General features: G+C 35.5%; 2 protein-coding genes across 2 annotated transcripts; one reads left to right on the top strand and one right to left on the bottom strand.

Moving 5' to 3' along the window:
- The first annotated feature begins 1,850 nt into the window (after positions 1–1,850).
- LOC136205489 (peptide-N(4)-(N-acetyl-beta-glucosaminyl)asparagine amidase) lies at positions 1,851–9,899 on the top strand. The gene is made up of 17 exons (XM_065996100.1): positions 1,851–2,029; positions 2,101–2,154; positions 2,247–2,450; positions 2,541–2,639; positions 2,929–3,015; positions 4,735–4,817; positions 5,509–5,622; positions 6,549–6,603; positions 6,680–6,766; positions 7,555–7,610; positions 7,730–7,789; positions 7,899–7,986; positions 8,104–8,844; positions 8,916–8,976; positions 9,103–9,205; positions 9,410–9,544; positions 9,618–9,899. Exons 1-17 carry the CDS (start codon positions 1,952–1,954, stop codon positions 9,706–9,708), a joined length of 2,196 nt encoding a protein of 731 aa, XP_065852172.1. The 5' UTR covers positions 1,851–1,951; the 3' UTR covers positions 9,709–9,899.
- Positions 9,900–10,007: 108 nt separating this feature from the next.
- LOC136205490 (PITH domain-containing protein At3g04780) lies at positions 10,008–16,080 on the bottom strand. The gene is made up of 8 exons (XM_065996101.1): positions 15,923–16,080; positions 15,711–15,797; positions 14,950–15,073; positions 14,733–14,781; positions 14,573–14,630; positions 14,436–14,482; positions 14,274–14,351; positions 10,008–10,332 (listed from the first exon to the last, which is right to left on the bottom strand). Exons 1-8 carry the CDS (start codon positions 15,959–15,961, stop codon positions 10,284–10,286), a joined length of 531 nt encoding a protein of 176 aa, XP_065852173.1. The 5' UTR covers positions 15,962–16,080; the 3' UTR covers positions 10,008–10,283.
- Positions 16,081–17,913: the final 1,833 nt, after the last annotated feature.

Raw genomic sequence — 17,913 nt, 5'->3', positions numbered from 1 at the left:
AAAATATTAACATATCCATGATGGTTGAGATTTTACCAATTTTAATAAGTGAATAGGTAAATATTACCAAATAATAGGTAACAGGCAAAGACCAATAATTTGAACAAATCGAGATAAATGTTATCAAATAATATGTAAAGATGTAAAAATTAATGTTTTAAATAAGTCAATAAGATAATTTAAGCCTGAAAAGACCAAAAATATCTAGAATATTTAATGGGACAAGGATTTTCCATTCATGTCGGGAACCCACCTCAACGGGAAAGGAAATCCAAAAAAAAAAATCACGAAGTGACCATTTTCATTTCCAAAGTTGATAGTAAATTTAAAGGGCTAATGAGATAACATTAAAATCAGGGAGAAATCGATTTTGAACCAAATATAAAGGAACTCTTTTTTTGTTTATATATATATAACAAACTTTAATTAAAAACCCACTTAAATGATATAAATCCAATTAATTGGATTAACTTACCAAGAAAATGATAGAGAGAAAAGTTCAACATAATGAGTAGCTTATGAGTGATGTTTGTTTTGGGGTTTCTGGAAAAAACAATGAAAAGGAAAAAATGAGATTTGGATTTATCTCAAATTCTTCTAATATCATTATCCAGCTATTTAGGGTTTTCTATTCTATTTCTCCTCTTTTACTATCATCCATATATCCTTCTTATTTTATTTTATATAGTTGCATGTATTAATTTATTAATGCAAAACATGTAGTTATAAAAATAAGCCTTGAGGCTCAATAATCTTATAAGACGACCAGGAACAAAAGCACATTATGTTTGGCTAATGATAATAATCTTATCCAGGATAATTTTAAACCGATTAGCTGACACCTTAGAGACCAGCTTATAAATAACATTATAATTTGCACTTTAATCAAGACAAGTATGAGTAATTAGTCAAGGTTAAAATAAGAAAAAATTACTTTAGAAAACTAAATTCGACAAATAATATGAAATAAGAAGAATGAATGAAATATGACAATTACTGTAAAATAGAGGAAGTAAAATACAAAATAAAAGAAGTTTGAAATAAATTAGGTTGAAATGTAAACAAATTTAATGGACGGATAAAGAGAATCATAATTAAGCATTTCTTTGAGAGTTGAGAGGTTAATGGATGTGAGAGTTAGATGAAGAGATTTAACCTTTTTTAGAAGTTGATGAAATGTAAATGAAAATTTACATCCCCAATTACGAAAATTAAAGATATAGAGTTAATGGGAGTAAACGGATTTTTTTTTTTTTAAAATCAATAAGGACCTTTATTCCTCCTCAATATCTTTACAAAGCGAATAAGTAAACTAAAGTGGCAATATAAACGAAACAAATTTATTAACATGTAATCTAGCATTGCGAGCAATAATATGAGCAACATCGCTAGCTAATCTAGGAACAAAATCAACCGTATAACCTAACTGGTTGTTTAACACATCCCAACACTCTTGGATTAAGTCACATTTTTCATACATACTTCTCGTCCTAGCATGAACATCAACCAGCACATTCTTCGCGTCGACCTCAAAACTGACGTGACATCTCATGCTTTCCTGAAAGGCAATCGCCTCCGGTGTCCGTACCATGACTATAAACGGGTTATGTGTACTTAATAATGCATAAAAACTTCCATTCTCGTCACGTATAACTGCTCCCACCCCACATACCCTATCGGTCTCCCATACCGAAACATCGACATTGCATTTTAACCGTCCTCGTGCCGGCCTTTGCCACTTAATTCTATCCCCAACCACCAATGGGAGTAAACTATTTTTGATGAACTATTAACTCCCTATTAACCTTCGTTTACTTGAAAATTCATGATTATTTTAAAATTTTACATTCCATGGTTTCGATTAACTTCTGGTAACCTCCTACCAAACGGCTAATAAAGAAAAGAAGTCTCCTTTCTCTGCGACACAGCGGAGAAGGACGAAGAAGCAAAAATGGTGGCTCGAAAATTCCTTGTTCACTACAGCGACTCTACCTTCGACGTTGATTACGACATCGACGATGGCTTTGAGGTTCCTCTCTTTCTCTACTTATCTATTACCTTCTTCGATTTCCTCAATTCCCATTCTTTGTTTGGTTGTAGGTTTTTAAGTTTCAGCTCTTCTCCCTCACCTCAATCCCTCCCGATGAACAGAAGGTTTTCCCCTCCCTCGTATCACCATTTTTTATCTCTACTTATCTATGAAAAAACGCCTGAATTTGCAATGCTGTTTGCTTCTTTATGTTTAGATTCTTAAAGGAGATGATCATCGCGTCATATCAGATGATTCTGATCTTGTCGCCGCTCTAACTAACGAGCTTAAATTGGTATCACTTGACGAAGAGGATAAGAACAAGCAACAGGAATTGAGTAGTAGTAGTAATTCTGGTTCTGCTGCAAAGGAGAACGCCGTTAATTTGATATCTGATGAGGAATTGGCCCGAAGGCTGCAGGTCACTCTTTGAATAAATATATATTTTAAATTTGCTTCTTTCAGTCTAGGTTTCTGAGATCGGGAAATGCATCTGTTTCTTCACCTTTAGGCAGAAGAAGAAACTCTAATGTTCCAGCAGTTCATGGCGAGTGATCAGAGTGAACATATGGATCAGAGGTTGCGACCTTATCTCAATCAAGTTCAAATGGTAATCTTCCCTTATTTCATATGTTTATGATAGCATTTTGTGTTCCCATTTTGCATTGTTTATTTTAGGAATAGAAACTGAAAATTCAACATTTTGTTTCATCTTAGAATATCTCTATTGGACTTCAGGAAATAATACATATACTTTGCTTTACTTGACAGAGAACAAAAGGATAACTTTCTCATTTTCTATTGATTTACTCTCTTATTTTTGCTAGTAAAAGAGGATATCTTTTCTTAGAGTTGATGCTTTATCAGTTTATTGAGCAAATGACGTATTGTTGCTGTAGTATGAAGATCCTGCGCGCCAAGAGGCAGCACGAAAAACAGTTCCCTTTGAAGAGCTTGAGGAGAAAGCATTGGTTTCCTTGGCCAAGGTAAGATCTTTCTTCCCTTCATGTAATACTTAGGCATGTGGTATGACCACAACATGCATGGACCATTACAGGATGCATTTCGTATTTATTCTTCCATTCTGAAGTCTTTTACGATCTTGTATTTTGTTCCTTTTTGGCAGTTCCTTTCAAATACCTATGAAGTTCTAGTTCTAAAATTCAATAATCTAATCCTTCATGACCATCTCATTTCATTGATTACTCCAGTGTGTTTGCCTCACTGACTGTATTCGTTATCTTAATATATAATTATAGAAAATTGCAAATGCTTGTGGACTGCATACAGTCAAGAATGGACATTTCTGTTTATTTATGGGTGTTGGGCTACTGAAAACTCACTCTAATCCGTGATATCATATAGCTCTTGGTCTTTCATTCTTGTCCCAGGTGTACATAAAATAAGCTTTCTTAGGTTTTGCTACTTTCAGTGTTACTTTTAGGGAACTGAAGATTCTTACATGCATGTTGTGTAACAATTAGGGATTTCTGGTAGTAGTAAGACAGAATGGAATTAGAGAAGAGAAGGATAGAAGAAAAAAGAACAGAGATTAGAAGAAGAGTATCGTAGAGTTTAGAGGAGAGAGGAAGAAGGAGAGAGAGTAAGATTTCATTAATTTTCCTCTGATACTCGATAAGTTCCTAAGGAAGAGACTAAATAGGGAAAGCTATGCTGACGTGGCAGCAGTTACCATAGCACACAGATGTGCTATTTTACAGTTATCGTGTAACAAGCTGCTAAAAGGAAATAACCACTAAATAAGCAATAACAAGCAAATAATAAGACAATTAACTCCTAATGAATAGCTAAAATAACTCCTTAATAGTCGTGACATGTTGACATACATACCCGTTGAAGAATGTTAGCTGTTTTTCTAAATTTATGATTTTCGACCAGTTGCATAGCTAATAAAAAAAGAATCTAACAGTGGACACAACCACCAATCCAGCAATACTATACGCCTACATTGATTGTTTGGTCACTTTGTCTTGATGCCAGCATTATTATAGTGAAATGGTTTTAAGCATGACCTCATTCTTAGTCAGCTTAACTGAACTATATTCCATTCTGTAAATCAGAATGTCTGATTTTATCAAGTGTAACTTTTTGGATAAAACATTAAGAAGCAAAAGAAAGAAATTCTTCTCAGTTTTTCAGTCTCTAATATAATATTTAATAGCTTGCACACATTAGTTTCAGCTATACATTTTAAATTCATAAACCGTCTGCCATGAGAAATTTAGTTTCCTTTCTTTTAAGTGAATTCCAATTTTTTTCAGGTATTCTTGTTTGATTAAAGAAACTCTAAAGGTATTCTAATTTGGTAAAAAATAGTTTTTCTATGTAGAAGTCATTCGTTTGTTTGTTTCCGTGAACTTAACAGTGAGTTAATACAAACTTTGAAAACTCAGTAATAATTTTTAATATATTTCCCATGTGCTTTGTGCATGAAAATATATAAAACTCAGTTGTTATCATAGAGGAAATTGGCTAGTACAAAAATGAAGCTATTTGATAATTAGTTCAGAGGTTTCTCAAGTCTGATGCAGGTAAAAATTGTTTCTAAAGGGATAAATTGGTTCAGAGGTTTGAATAACAAAGGCTGCTTGGTTTCTTGAAACAAGCATGTATCAAGTTTTATTGCAACTTGAATTGTTTTGTCAATATGCAAGGCAACTTGTAATCTGATAAATATGTTTTAGGAGGGGAACTTTAAACCATCTAAAAGTGACCAGGACCATGCTTTCCTGCTGCAGCTGCTTTTCTGGTTCAAAGAATCATTCAGGTATTTCTCACTACCTATGCTGTTTTTTTTTTAATTACAATGGACATCCCCATGGTTTAATACAATACTGATTGTAGAATATAAGCATACTCCACAAAGAAAAGTTGCAATAGTTAAGAACCCTGGTAAGAGACTTTGGTTTCTACAAATTTTCTGCTTAGTATCTAATTGCTTATGCCTTTGCAAACCTAAAAGGAATATGCGTACTTTCCAAAATCTAGAACATTTAAAAGTCTATTGAAAGATGGAAAAATGCATTACTCGCCCCTGAACTTTTTTTTTTTTAATTTAGTCCTTGGTACTTGTTTTTCTGAACTTTTATTCAGCCTTTGGATTTTAAATTTCCATTTTACTAGATTATTTTGAACTGTGCAATGTTATTTCTTAGTCAGTTGGATCCTAGCAATGTTACATGTTTTGAAGTATAAAAGGATCTAATTAACAATAAGAAAATAGTTTGAAGGCTCGTGTCAAAAAAATAAAACTATAGGACCTCAATAGAACAATTTTAGAAATTTCAGAATGTGTATTTTGAGATTAGAAGATACAGATATGTGATGATAATGAAGTTCTACAGCTGGTACCCTCAAAATCATTTATGTTGTATAGTTTTATTGACTTGTGGACAGTGTAATTCTATGTTTTCTCCTCTCTCTCTCTCTCTCTCTCACTATAAATTGTGGTAGTGTAGGTGGGTCAATGCACCTCCTTGTGATGGCTGCGCCCGTGATACCGTTAATCAAGGAATGGGTGCTGCACTTCCTTCTGAAATTCAATATGGAGCAACCCGAGTTGAGCTTTACCGGTACGTACTGGAGAACATGCTCTTAAATCTTTGGTTTCTTTCCTTCACATTTTGGGTATGAATATATAATTTCATTTTCTTATGGTTGGTTTACAATATCTATTTTCTGCAGTTCTTTTTTCTTAGTCAATCCATAATGCAAACAAACAATTAACAAATACCAAGTAATAAAGACAAAACATTCCTAGTGGCATTTAATTATTCTTTTTTGAAAACATTACAATTTTCATAATCTTTATTTAGGATTCCAGCATATAGCTGTATCTTTAGCTTTTCGACTTTTAGCTACTTTTTACATGGGAATTTAAAATCATTAAACCCTTGAATTTTATAAATTTATTGTGGAAGAATCTGTTTATGGCCAAAAGTTTCTCTCTTCTCTTCTGTTTCCTTGAGTATTCATTGCCCACCATCAGTAGAAGAGTCAAACATAATCCTGTCCCTACCCGTGTATCATGATATGATTTGTATGTTGCCTAAAGTTATATGATTTTAAAAGGTTGTTGTTCCTTTCATTAATTTATAGTCTGGAAGACCTTAGTGAGGATCCATCTTACTTGTGAAAACTGAAAAGTAACTGTCTTGTCTTGTGATTACAATTCAAAGCAAACTATTATAATTTAACCCTGAACCTGCAGCTGTTGTAAATCCCAGTCTTCATGTTGAGAGGTGCTTGGCGGCTAAGCTGTTCTTTTCTATGAATACTGAAAAGTGCAGTGTTGGTAACTTTTGATTAATTTCTTGTGTTTTATTTTTTTACTTTGCACTAGCATTATTGTACGTGGATTATATGCAGTTAGTTGATAGGTAGAATTGGAACTCAATGACATTGTTCTTGTTTCTTTGCCTATGTCCCAAGAGAGACATCCTTGTTTCAATGATCAAAGCTTTTCACTTTTCTTGTTCTCTTTCCGACCTGGTTCCAGGTGCAGCAATTGCTCAAGAATTACTCGATTCCCACGATACAACGATCCACTAAAGGTATTTTGTGAGTTACGTTGGGTGGTTTAGATCATGAATTTCTTTCACTTAATTTTCATTTTGCATTTATATGCAGCTTTTGGAAACTCGAAGGGGTCGTTGTGGTGAGTGGGCTAATTGCTTTACACTTTACTGTCGAGCTTTTGGCTATGAGTCTCGCCTGGTTAGTCTCCACAATAATCCAAGTTTCACTTTTGAAACCATGATTGCATTTAATTTTTGTCAAAGTATTGGATGCACATGATATAGGAGAGCATAGGATTTGATTCGAAACTAGCTTTACCTTCATTCTTATTGATAACTGTTACCAGGTATGTTCCGAGATGAGCACACAAATCAACATGGTTATCGGGATGACTGATTGGCATGACCAGCTGATTGGGCATCTAAGCAACATTCAAATCCAAATGTTATGGATAGGAATATTTTAAGATGATTTTGATCTATAATTTTGGCTCCCTAGTGTCTTCTTGAAAGATTTGAATTGAAATTTAGACCATTTAATCATGTTAAGACTTCACTTCTTCTGGCAAAGCTAAAAAACTACTGTCATTGTCCAGAATGAAGTGTTCAGAAAGCAAATCAATGTGAAATGGAAATGGAAGAAACTCTGTTACAATTTAATATGATTTTGTAATTCGAGTTGAATGGCCTTTTTGTTATCATTACAACATTGTTCATATTAAAATAGATTTGGAATTCTCCTTCTGATGAAGCTACGAATTAATTCTCTTTGTTTCATGCCAAGATATTTAAAAATCCCACATTAATAAACAAAACTGAGCCAAAGCTAGATAGTTCCATTGATTTCTGACACTGTTCTTATTTGATGGTGCCAAAATCCATGTCATGTGAAATATCATGCACATTACTTACAGTTACTACTTTGCATTTAGAGATGGTGTCGACGGAAGACGATTTGATCATTTGGCAACTCATGTTTCATTTCAGATCCTGGATTTCACTGATCATGTTTGGACGGAGTGCTTCTCTCAATTTTTGGGAAGGTAAGCTTCATTAACAAATTTGGTGCATGTTGTCATAGGAGCATTTAAGATCATAATTAAGCTTAATATGCTGTTGGGCATGTCGACTATCAGTTATATGTGTTTCTAAAATTTTGCAGATGGATGCATCTTGACCCTTGTGAAAGAACATATGACAAACCCTTACTATATGAAAAGGGGTAATGGACTTATGCATGATGTATATATTTTCCAATTATTTCTTCCATCCTGCTCTGCGATAATTATCCCGTCCCCAACTCTTATAAAAGCTTAATTTATGCTTTTCAGGTGGGGTAAGAAATTGGATTACGTAATTGCAATTGCAAAAGATGGAGTTTATGATGTCACTAAACGTTACACAAGGAAGTGGCTTGAGGTAATACAATTATAGAGATCACTCTTTCATATGGATTTGCAGATCTCTTTAAAGCACAATTGTGATTTATGACTGATCTTATTTTCAGTTATTAATCAATGCTCAATAAAATTTCAGGTTTTGTCTCGACGAAATATTGTTACAGAGCCTGTGCTATCAGCTACTATTTCTAATATCACAAAAGACGTCCGAAGAAGCTATACACCTGAAGTTATTTCCTTGCTTGAAGACCGTGATAGGAAAGAATTAGAAGAAATTGAAAGAGGTTTAGGTTCCTCTAATGATTCTTCAGTCTCTTTACCTGGAAGACAAAGCGGGGATAAAGAGTGGCGCATTTCACGATCAGAAATAGGTTCTAATGAAGATAGCTCTTTCAGTTGTTCATCTTGCCCTGTTCGCTTGTGTGTAGATGAGCACGTGACAAAGATTTACAATGCATTTTTTTCTACCTTCTCTCAGTTTCTTGAGAACTCGCTTCCTAAAGGTAGAGTTGTCGAAATACTGAAGATCTTAAAAGAAATTTTGGTGGATCTCAAAACTTTACCCTATAAGACCAGGAGAACTTCCATAAATCCGTTCGTGCTTCATTTGCTTCCTTATTTTGATGAGTTAATAGATGCTCTTTCATTGAGGAGTGAGATAGACACTAATGAAGAAGTGTACATCTGTTTGGCTGATGATCCTGTCAAAACCTCTTTAGCACTGCCAGTTGTGTTGGATGCTTTGGATGATATTATCCTCTATCTCAACAAATGTGATGACTTAACCAAAGATTTGCTTTCGTTTCCACTCGTCAGATTACACAGGATCCATTCTGGTTCAGTTCTGGCAACCGGCGAGGAACTTCCTTTTGGAATTGTGAGTAATGTTAGTTTGTGCTTCATCAGTTTACTGTTTGGGTGAGGCTAAAGACTTTCTTTCGGAATCAGGCCACATCAGCATTTGATGGACTTCGTGCGAGTAAATGGGAAGAACCAAATGGTGCAAAAGGTATTATTATAGTAAACATTATTTAACAAATCCTTGATTTTTGAAAATGTGCAGAATTTAAGAGTTCCATTTGAAAAATGGAAAACATGGTTTCTGCTTACGTTGTTTTTATCTTTTTAACTGCAGGTTGTTGGATCATGTATAAACTAGCTGACAACCAAACACATGAACTAGTGGCATATGATATAATGTCGGCCAATGACGCCCCAGAGAGGGATCCAATGGATTGGTATATGCACAATATATTCAACTGTGGCATTTATTTAATGATGCTAATAACCTCCAAATGCTTGTTCCAGTAGAGATATTTATATAAATCTCGTTGAAATGATCTTATGAAGTATATTCACTGTGCTCTTTGTTGACTATCTATTTAATGATGTTAATAACCTCCACACTCGCATGAATGATCTTATCAAGTATTTATACACAGGGTTGTTGAGGGAAGCAATGATGGAGGAACCAGCTGGCATGTTCTGGACAGAAGAGCTTCTCAAGTATTTGAGAATCGATTTGAGCGTAAACTATTCGAAGTCAGATCAGAAGGTTTCGTCTGTAATTTTTTCAGGTAACACGAAGTCTGATAATTTTGCCCTTATTGATTCTTCGTGACCTCTGATTTGTGTTATATCACATGGCAGGTTCCGCTTTCTGGCAGTCAAAGATGTTCAATCAAACTCACGATTACAGTTAGGTTGCATTGACCTGTATGCAAGAAACTCACCAAAATGATGGCGGACTCATCACTTTCATAATTGTCTCATCACTTCCATAACAGTGAATAGCATCTTTTGTTAAAGCTATTTCCGGATAGAAATAAGATTGTACTCGTAATTTATTTTTGAACAATGAGAATGATCAACACTTTTGTTGAAATATATATCGAATTCGAAATATATGCAAGACCTGAGGAATTTTGTGAACTGTAATAGCACTAATCAAGATAAATTACCTTAAAAAAATTAATGCTTTTGCTGTATGGGTTTGCCATAGCTGAGGTAAAGGTACCAAACAAACAAACAAACAACATATAAAGGAGGAAGAAAAATTTATATACTGTCTTGTCTGCATCACAACATAGAAATAGAAATGTGAGCCAACAGAATGACTTCATCTGCAATCATGCCACTGAAAACATATCACACAATTCTATGACTTTGCCAGACTTTCCAACAATAGAAATTGAAATAAGTAGCTGTAACTTTCATGATCTAACTGTTTGATATGGTATAACTGCTTCAACATCGGAATGACAATGCGAAAGTAACAGTTAAGAGATTTTCTGCAGCTTCAACCTTTCTTTGCTATCAATGATCCTCAATCTTCTTCAAGCCCTTCATATCTGTTGTTTCCACCCTATGATATGATAAGAAGAATACAAGGATCAGTAAATTGAACAGAAGAACAGGTAAAAAGGTAGCTTGCAGCTCTTTAGCTTAAATACACACTCCTGAACTTCAAAACATTCATGCCTATTGTTACATAATATGCAGACACTTTTGTCATCTTAGTTTTCCACCAAGAAAATGGGAAGCTAAAGAACTTTTTAAGATGAACACCATATAAACATAAACATAGCAGTCCAAAAAATAAGAGTTCCACTTACCAAGTCATGGTTGATCACATGATTGAATTAACAAAATAAGTTCGATAAATGTTCTAAAATTTGAGTATAAAAGTCAAATGATACAGTTCAGCCAACAATAAATATCGCGGACTTAAAAATAACTTGATTTGAAATGTGAGCAAAACATTGTTTGTGCCTACAGAATACTGAACCAAACCAAAAACTTAAAGCAGGATTGTTAAAATCCTCTTATTCTCCTAATCATTTGGAGCACAAAGAGGTAATAAGCACAAAAGCTAATTTGACACCCTAACTAAAAGTTCTGCATGAGTTGGAAGCGCATGCATAAAGCTGTGCTAAGTGTCACGGGACGGGTCTGGCCTAGGCCAAATCCCTGTGTGGCGTTGAGACTTTCCTAACTCCTCAGCCAGCCAATCCATAGCGACGGGTCTATCCCCTTATATGCGTCCATCGGTAATCCGTCTCAAAAGGTCCCCTTGTATATTGAATCTCGCCCTACAAGGGCACGCACTATGGGCTATCTCGGAGCCCATAGTGTCTATATGATTCCACCCTATGGAGACATCCGCCTCTCCTCATGAAGGTCGAATGTCCGACTCTCTTAGTCCCTAATGGACTAGGGTGGATCGCTTATTGAGCCAGGGGGTGGCGGAGATCCAAGGCCAAGGTAGTCCATGTCCCTTGTACCAACTCGGTCTCCACGATTAACGTACGTTAATATGTTCCATTCACCACTCCATGTCGAACTTCCTCATAGCCTTGCCAATGCTTGGAGTTGAGTTTGCTTATGACCGAACTCTCCTATTTACACTCTTGCCCACATGGAGGATCAATGTCCTCGTTGATCGAGCTAGCCTCTTTCGGAGAGAAATCCACCATGAAGTCGAACGCTGCTACCAAGGTTCCACTCAAGACATCTGCACTTTTATTTCTCAAATTGATCCCTGCTCGCTCTTGAACTCTGCTTTGAGTTTCCACTTGTCTCTGGAAATGGTTTCAACTTAAACCCTCACTCAGCTACTCCCGCAATCTATAACTTGAATGTCTTCGACCAAAGAAATTTTCTTGTGTTGCAATTGTAAGCTTTTGTTTCGTTAATCTTTGCCTTCATGTGTTCTGATTGGGACTATTTGTTGTCGCCAACTTCAACTCACCAGTGGAATGCCCATTATTTGATTGGACATGTCCAATAATTTGCCAAAACGTTGTTTTTCGACTTGTTAACCGCATCTCCCCTTTGCCCACAACTCTTGGCCGACTTGGTGACCTACTTCCATTTGACTCTGCTTCGCTTTATGCCTAAACAGTCTTTATGTTTCGTAGAATTGTCTGTCGATGAGTTTAATTGAATGTCCGCACATCCTACATTTCTCTTAGTTGGATCACCTCTCGTTGACCCATACCTCATCCTTGGTTAAGTCTGCCGCTTTCACTATGGTCCAACTGTTTGCTTCATCTTGAAACTCATTGCTTTTCTTAAGCTTCTTGAAACTCGAATACATGCACAGAAACAAATCCTTTTTGTACATGGGTTGTTTTGGGCGCCGCCTTCATAGAGCTCATTACAAATAAAGATCAAAACCTATGAATTATCTCAGGCGTCCCCTTAATACATTCATGGTAATCACAAAAAGCACTTCTCCACCCGAGGAAATCACAATGGGATCCACCCTGGGTCCCCGCAACTTTCCGAATTTCTACTCGTCGGCCCTTGACCTCAGAGTTTCCACGATCACTTCTCACGACCATCTTTGGTCAAATGAATCTTCCGTTATATTATGCCACAACCTTCTTTGGTCAAATACATCTTCCGCTATATCATCCGCACAAGGCCTTCTATACTACTCCATTAAATTTATCTCAGTGATATTTGCAATCACTTCTAATGTCTACCTTTTGCCACAATAGACTAGGCAACTATTCCTATTTATTTCCATAAGTTTTCGCATAATGGTCAGTTTCCACATAATCTGGATATAACTCTACACGAGTTTTACTTGACTCCTGAGAAGGCACAAGCATTTTTCCGCCGAATCCAAGTAGGGAAAAATTTGTATTATACCTTGATAATCCTATAGTGCTAAACAAGAATCAAAACAGTCCATCCCTATGACACCTCACACAAACCCCAAACTCCGCACGAGCTTTCTCAACTCATGGAAGAGCACAATGTTATGGAAAGAGATCAAGTTAACATTATTTTCCTATTATTTAGGCAGATTTACTTTATCATAATTATTTAGGCAATATTATCTTTTAGCGATAGCAGTATAATCTTATTTAGATAGTTATAGTAGTAGTTTATTTTAGGAAAAATTATCCTAGTCATTTTCCTAAACAGTAGCTTTCCTAAGTAAGAACTCTTTCCAAATGTCTTTACTTCCCCTATAAGAGGCGGTAACTTTTCAATAAGAAACCAATTGTTAATCTTGAGAAAATTCAGAATTAGGGTGATCTCTTACAAATAACCAAATTGAGCTTCAAGGGAAATCCAACTTAGGAAATTGAGTTACTATTTCCTTTGCTTTTCCTGTTCTTCGAATCGCCTATCCTTGAAGCTCAATTTGGTGATTTGTAAAAGATCACTCCAACTCCCTAATTCTGAATTTTGTCAAGATTAACGTTTGGTTTCTTATTGAAAAGTTGTTCTCTCTTATAGGAAACATAAAGACATTAAATTAGGAAAGAGTTCTTACTTAGGAAAGCTACTATTTAGGAAAATGTATGCTAATTTTTCCTAAAATAAATACTACTATAACTATCTAAATAAGATATTATTGCTACTAAAAGATAATATTACCTAAAAAATTATGATAAAGTAAATCTGCCTACATAATAGGAAAATACGTTAACTTGATCTTTTTCATAGCAATGTCTCACTGAATTAAGATAATTCCAACACGAACTATGCCTCAATAATTTGCACATGACAACTATTAATTCAATAGATCAGATCTGTGCTATTCCACATGAATATCGAAATCTGAATATCGACTTCAAACTCTCCCCAACTTAAAGGGGTTGAATCTTGTAGAATTTCATCACCTACAGCCGTAGGGGAGTATTCATTCGCCATTTAGCGTTAGCAATCTCAGTTCCCTTCTTCTATGGAGATATCCGCCTCTCTTCACGAAGGTCGAATGTCCTCTCCTAGTCTGCGGTGGATTGCTTAAGCCAATACCAACTACTGACCAGGGGGTGGTGGAGATCCAACGCCAGGGTAGTATATGTTCCATTCGCCACTCCATGTCGAAGCCTCGTCGTAACCTTCCCAATAATTGAGATCGAATTTGCCTAAACTCCCCCCTTACACAAGCACATGCTTCATAATTTGACAAAAACATCCTAAACTCAAATTTAAATTTTCGATAGTCAATATGTCATATGATTAATTTAAATTTCTAAACCATGCATTTTATCAATTATGCATTTGTTTGAGCTTTATCTATTTTCAACTAAACCATACACCTCTATCAAAACTAGATAGACAAAAAAAGATCATGATTTGTAATTAAGCCAACAATAAAACGTTTGCTGCTTCAAAAACATGTTGAATGATATAGTGACAACAAAAATATATATTATATCTACATATTCAGTAAATAGTAACTCAAGCACATAAACGACAGATATATCATGTGAATATCACATTTACATAAAGAAAGGACATAAACCACTAATTAAAGTGCAGTAATCAATCAAAACTTACGTTGTTCCAAACAGCGCAATCTTTTGGACTTTCGTGATGTCAGAACCAGATTGGTTATCCTCAATGAATATTGTCAAACTGATTACAAAAGTAAAACCATTAGCTAGAAGGTATAGTGATAAGTATAAATGAAGCATAACAAAAGAAGAACTTGTGACTCACCTACGAACATTCTGAAACTTGACGTACTTCAAGACTATCGGTTTTCCCTACAGACAGGTAAATGGCAACATAAAGGATTCTACTAAAATAATTTTCAAATATATGGAAGCAGCATCACAGGCAAAGAAAATATCTACCTGGAGAGTATCAGGTGTAAAAATTGCAGTGTCACTAGGAGGGTAGTCATTGACATTACTGCCATTATCACACCACAAAAAACAAAAATAGTTCAGTGATGATTTTGTTACTCATTATTTCAAAATGAAAATCAATTGAAGTAGTGCAGCAAGACAAAACCTGAATCCCATATGCTCCTTGTTTGAGAAAAGTTTTACTGTCCTGGGACCTGGAGAGACAACCCTCTTGTTAGATACCACCAGCAAATGCAAAAGATCATTTTCATTATAACTTCTCTAATATAGATAGCAAAGTTGGACTAATAATAGATTGAACTGAGGAAGAATTTTAGATGTTAATAACAGATAGCACCATGGAAAAATATATTGAAGTATACCATCTTCTTCTGGTCCTTTGACAACAATAGAGTGCAGTTTGACAACTTGATTGAAAGGTATGTAAATCAATAACTGCTCATCCGCGTCGCTTTCTAGATTCAGACCATCATCTTCTCTATAACCCTGATTTACAAACCAACCATTAACTTTAGCCATATTAATCAAGTTGTAGAAAATGTTGAGCATTAGAGGGTGGAAAATAAAGGCCATTGCATAAAAGATAAATTTCTTTGTCTATTTGGATGGGGTTAGGGAAGATTAAATAATGGAATGGAAGGTGAGGTGAGGTGAGGTGAGGGAAGGGGAGGGAGTTTTAAACACTTAACCTCCAAATGGCATCAATTTGGTGGGACTTAAAACGGAGGTTTTTGGTATTTAACCTTTGAAATCCCTTCCCTCCATTTAACCTTCCTCTCCTCTCCTCTCCTCTCCCAAACAAGGTTAACTAATTTTAGTTAACCTCCCTTAACTTCAAAGCAAGTTAGTGTTTTCCACTCAACCCTTGAGCATAATATGAAGACAATTTTCTGCTCAAAGCAAGGGTTTAAAGTATATTGAGGTAAAGTAATGGAAATATCAGTTCAAATCTTAATCCATTGCATCGAAACTCACCAATAATAATAATAATAATAATAATAATAAAGAACACTGAAATCAACGGAACTTTGGTGGAAGAAAAAGGAAATTGTTAGTCTTAACTTCAACACAACATAAGAATAAATCAATGCAGAAAGAGGGGAAAGTTGTGGTAGTGATTTACCTGCTTGAGAGCATTCGGAATAGAGTGGCTGGTCTTCTGATTAAGGCATTCAACTCCGGACCAATCAACGAAGTCCACTAGATCAACCTAATTAAAACCAAAAGATTAACCACAGTCGGAAAATTCTCAGATTCCAATTTTCCCCAATAGTTGCGTCAAAACACAATGGCAGAAAAGAAGAAGAAGAAAACAGAGAAAAATAGGATCCATACTTGGCTTTTGTAAATTGCACTGGCTGATTCTGCAGACATGGTTGGTTTAACACCTGCTGAACCTGAATGAGAGCGTAGAAAACAGAAAAATGTCTTTGTCGAGAGAGAATCGGAGGCAAAAATGAGTGAGCGAGGAGAATAACTTGTGCAAGGGAAAATCAAATTAGGACAAACATCTCAGATAGATTATGAAGAGCTAAACGGCACCGTTTCTGTCTTTCGGAGGCCCGAACCGCTTGGTGCTGCAAACGAGTATGATTGTTAAACGACCTGCCGTTTCATGCGGGTTACATTCAGATTATACCATGGAATAAATAGGGTTTTGCTATTTACCGCCTCAAATTACTTATCACCGCTCCTATTTGGACAATTTTGCCCTTTGCATAATTTTTTTTTTCAAAACTGGATTTTTTTTGAGAGAATCTGCCAAAATTTGGCCTAAACGGGTGTCGCATCCGTTCGCCCCATGGTGGGAATGGATAGGGCTGTAATCGAGCCTTGGCTCGGGCTCGGCTCGTTAATTTTATAGAAAGCTCAACTCGGGCTCGAGCTCGTTAATTTTATAGCGAGCCGAGCTTTGGCTGTAATCGAGCCGAGCCGAGCTTTGGCATGTTCAAGCTCGGCTCGCTATAAAATTAACGAGCTCGAGCCCGAGTTGAGCTTTCTATAAAATTAACGAGCCGAGTCCGAGCCGAGCTTTGGCTTGCTCAACGAGCTTCGAGCTTGTTTCGAGCCCAAAATCCTCTTTTGGACTTGGTTCATTAAGAAAATTATTTAACCATGAATTGTTTGTGAGTAAATGAAGTTTGCTCGTAAATAAATCTTTAATTGTGTACATAAACAAGCTCACAAGCAAAGTTCGTGAATAAATAAACAAGATGCTTACAAATAGTTCGTCTATTACTCATTTATTATGTTTGTGAACGAACTCATCTAATAGCAAATGAAATAATATTAAGTTTAGATATTTGTGAACTAATACAAAACTATATAGTTTTCTACAAAACTAAAATTTGTTCATAAATGTTTTAATCGAGTCTGCTCGCGAGCTTTCGAGTCGAGCTTTGGCCTACTCAAGCTTGGCTCGTTTACGAACCGAGCCAGTAAATCGTGTTCACGAGCGGCTCGTTTACAAATTGAGCCGAGTCGAGCCAAGCTTTTATCGAGCCGATCACCGAGCCGCTCATGAGCGGCTCTGTTCATTTACAGCCCTACATGGGTCGAACGGATGCGGCACCCGTTTAGGCCAAATTTTGAAATGTGCAAAATCGTAAAAAAATTTAGTGACGAAAAATGCAAAATTCTCCAATTTTTTATGACGAAAAGTGCAAAATCGTCATGAAAAATATGTATTATTTTCATGAGTTCTTTGATAAAAAAAATATAAATTTTAATGTTTCCAACTCGTAATCATCCATTTTCGAGGTTCGGGTTGTCACACATCAATTATTTTCATAATTTCAATTATTGTTGTTCGGGTTTATGATTTTGAAGAGAGAATTTTCAGTTTTTGGTCAAAATTATAAGAAGGGTAAAAAAGTCCAAATGGAGGCGGTGATAAGTAATTTGAGAGCAGCATTTAGCAGCTCGCAAATAATAAGGTAAGTAAATTTAAGGCAAAAAACATCTTGAGGCCCCTGATCTTTCATTGTTTGGTGCATTAAGCCCCCGATCTTTTATTTAGACACATTGAGCCCCTGATCTTTCATCATTTGGTGCATTAAGCCCTCGATCTTTCATTTAGACACATTGAGCCCTTGATCTTTCATATATGGGTGTATTAGGTCCTTCCATAAATCAATTAATATATAGGTTTATTAAGGGCATGTTTGGTGTGACAACAAATGATGTTCTAAAAATAACAAATTCTAAAATAAAAAATATATCATACAAATTAATAAAAATAATTTAAATAAAAAATAATTTTTTTTTTTTTTTTTGTAGAAAAGGAAAAGAAAAACGAACAACAACAAACTACACAGGAATTAGCC

Source organism: Euphorbia lathyris, chromosome 9 (assembly GCF_963576675.1).
Source record: "Euphorbia lathyris chromosome 9, ddEupLath1.1, whole genome shotgun sequence".
Taxonomy (NCBI): Eukaryota; Viridiplantae; Streptophyta; class Magnoliopsida; order Malpighiales; family Euphorbiaceae; genus Euphorbia; species Euphorbia lathyris.
This window is presented reverse-complemented; position numbering and strand designations above follow the sequence as displayed.

What these genes read in the sequence shown, in the direction of transcription:
- LOC136205489 (XM_065996100.1), top strand. Translation starts at nt 1,952, where the DNA reads ATGGTGGCTCGAAAATTCCTTGTTCACTACAGCGACTCTACCTTCGAC. An exon ending in CATTGGTTTCCTTGGCCAAG is followed by an intron (nt 3,016 to 4,734) that starts GTAAGATCTTTC and finishes AATATGTTTTAG; the next exon opens with GAGGGGAACTTTAAACCATC. An exon ending in AGGAACTTCCTTTTGGAATT is followed by an intron (nt 8,845 to 8,915) that starts GTGAGTAATGTT and finishes TTTCGGAATCAG; the next exon opens with GCCACATCAGCATTTGATGG.
- LOC136205490 (XM_065996101.1), bottom strand. Translation starts at nt 15,961, where the DNA reads ATGTCTGCAGAATCAGCCAGTGCAATTTACAAAAGCCAA. An exon ending in CAAAGGACCAGAAGAAGATG is followed by an intron (nt 14,782 to 14,949) that starts GTATACTTCAAT and finishes TTGTCTCTCCAG; the next exon opens with GTCCCAGGACAGTAAAACTT. An exon ending in AAGGAGCATATGGGATTCAG is followed by an intron (nt 14,631 to 14,732) that starts GTTTTGTCTTGC and finishes TGATAATGGCAG; the next exon opens with TAATGTCAATGACTACCCTC.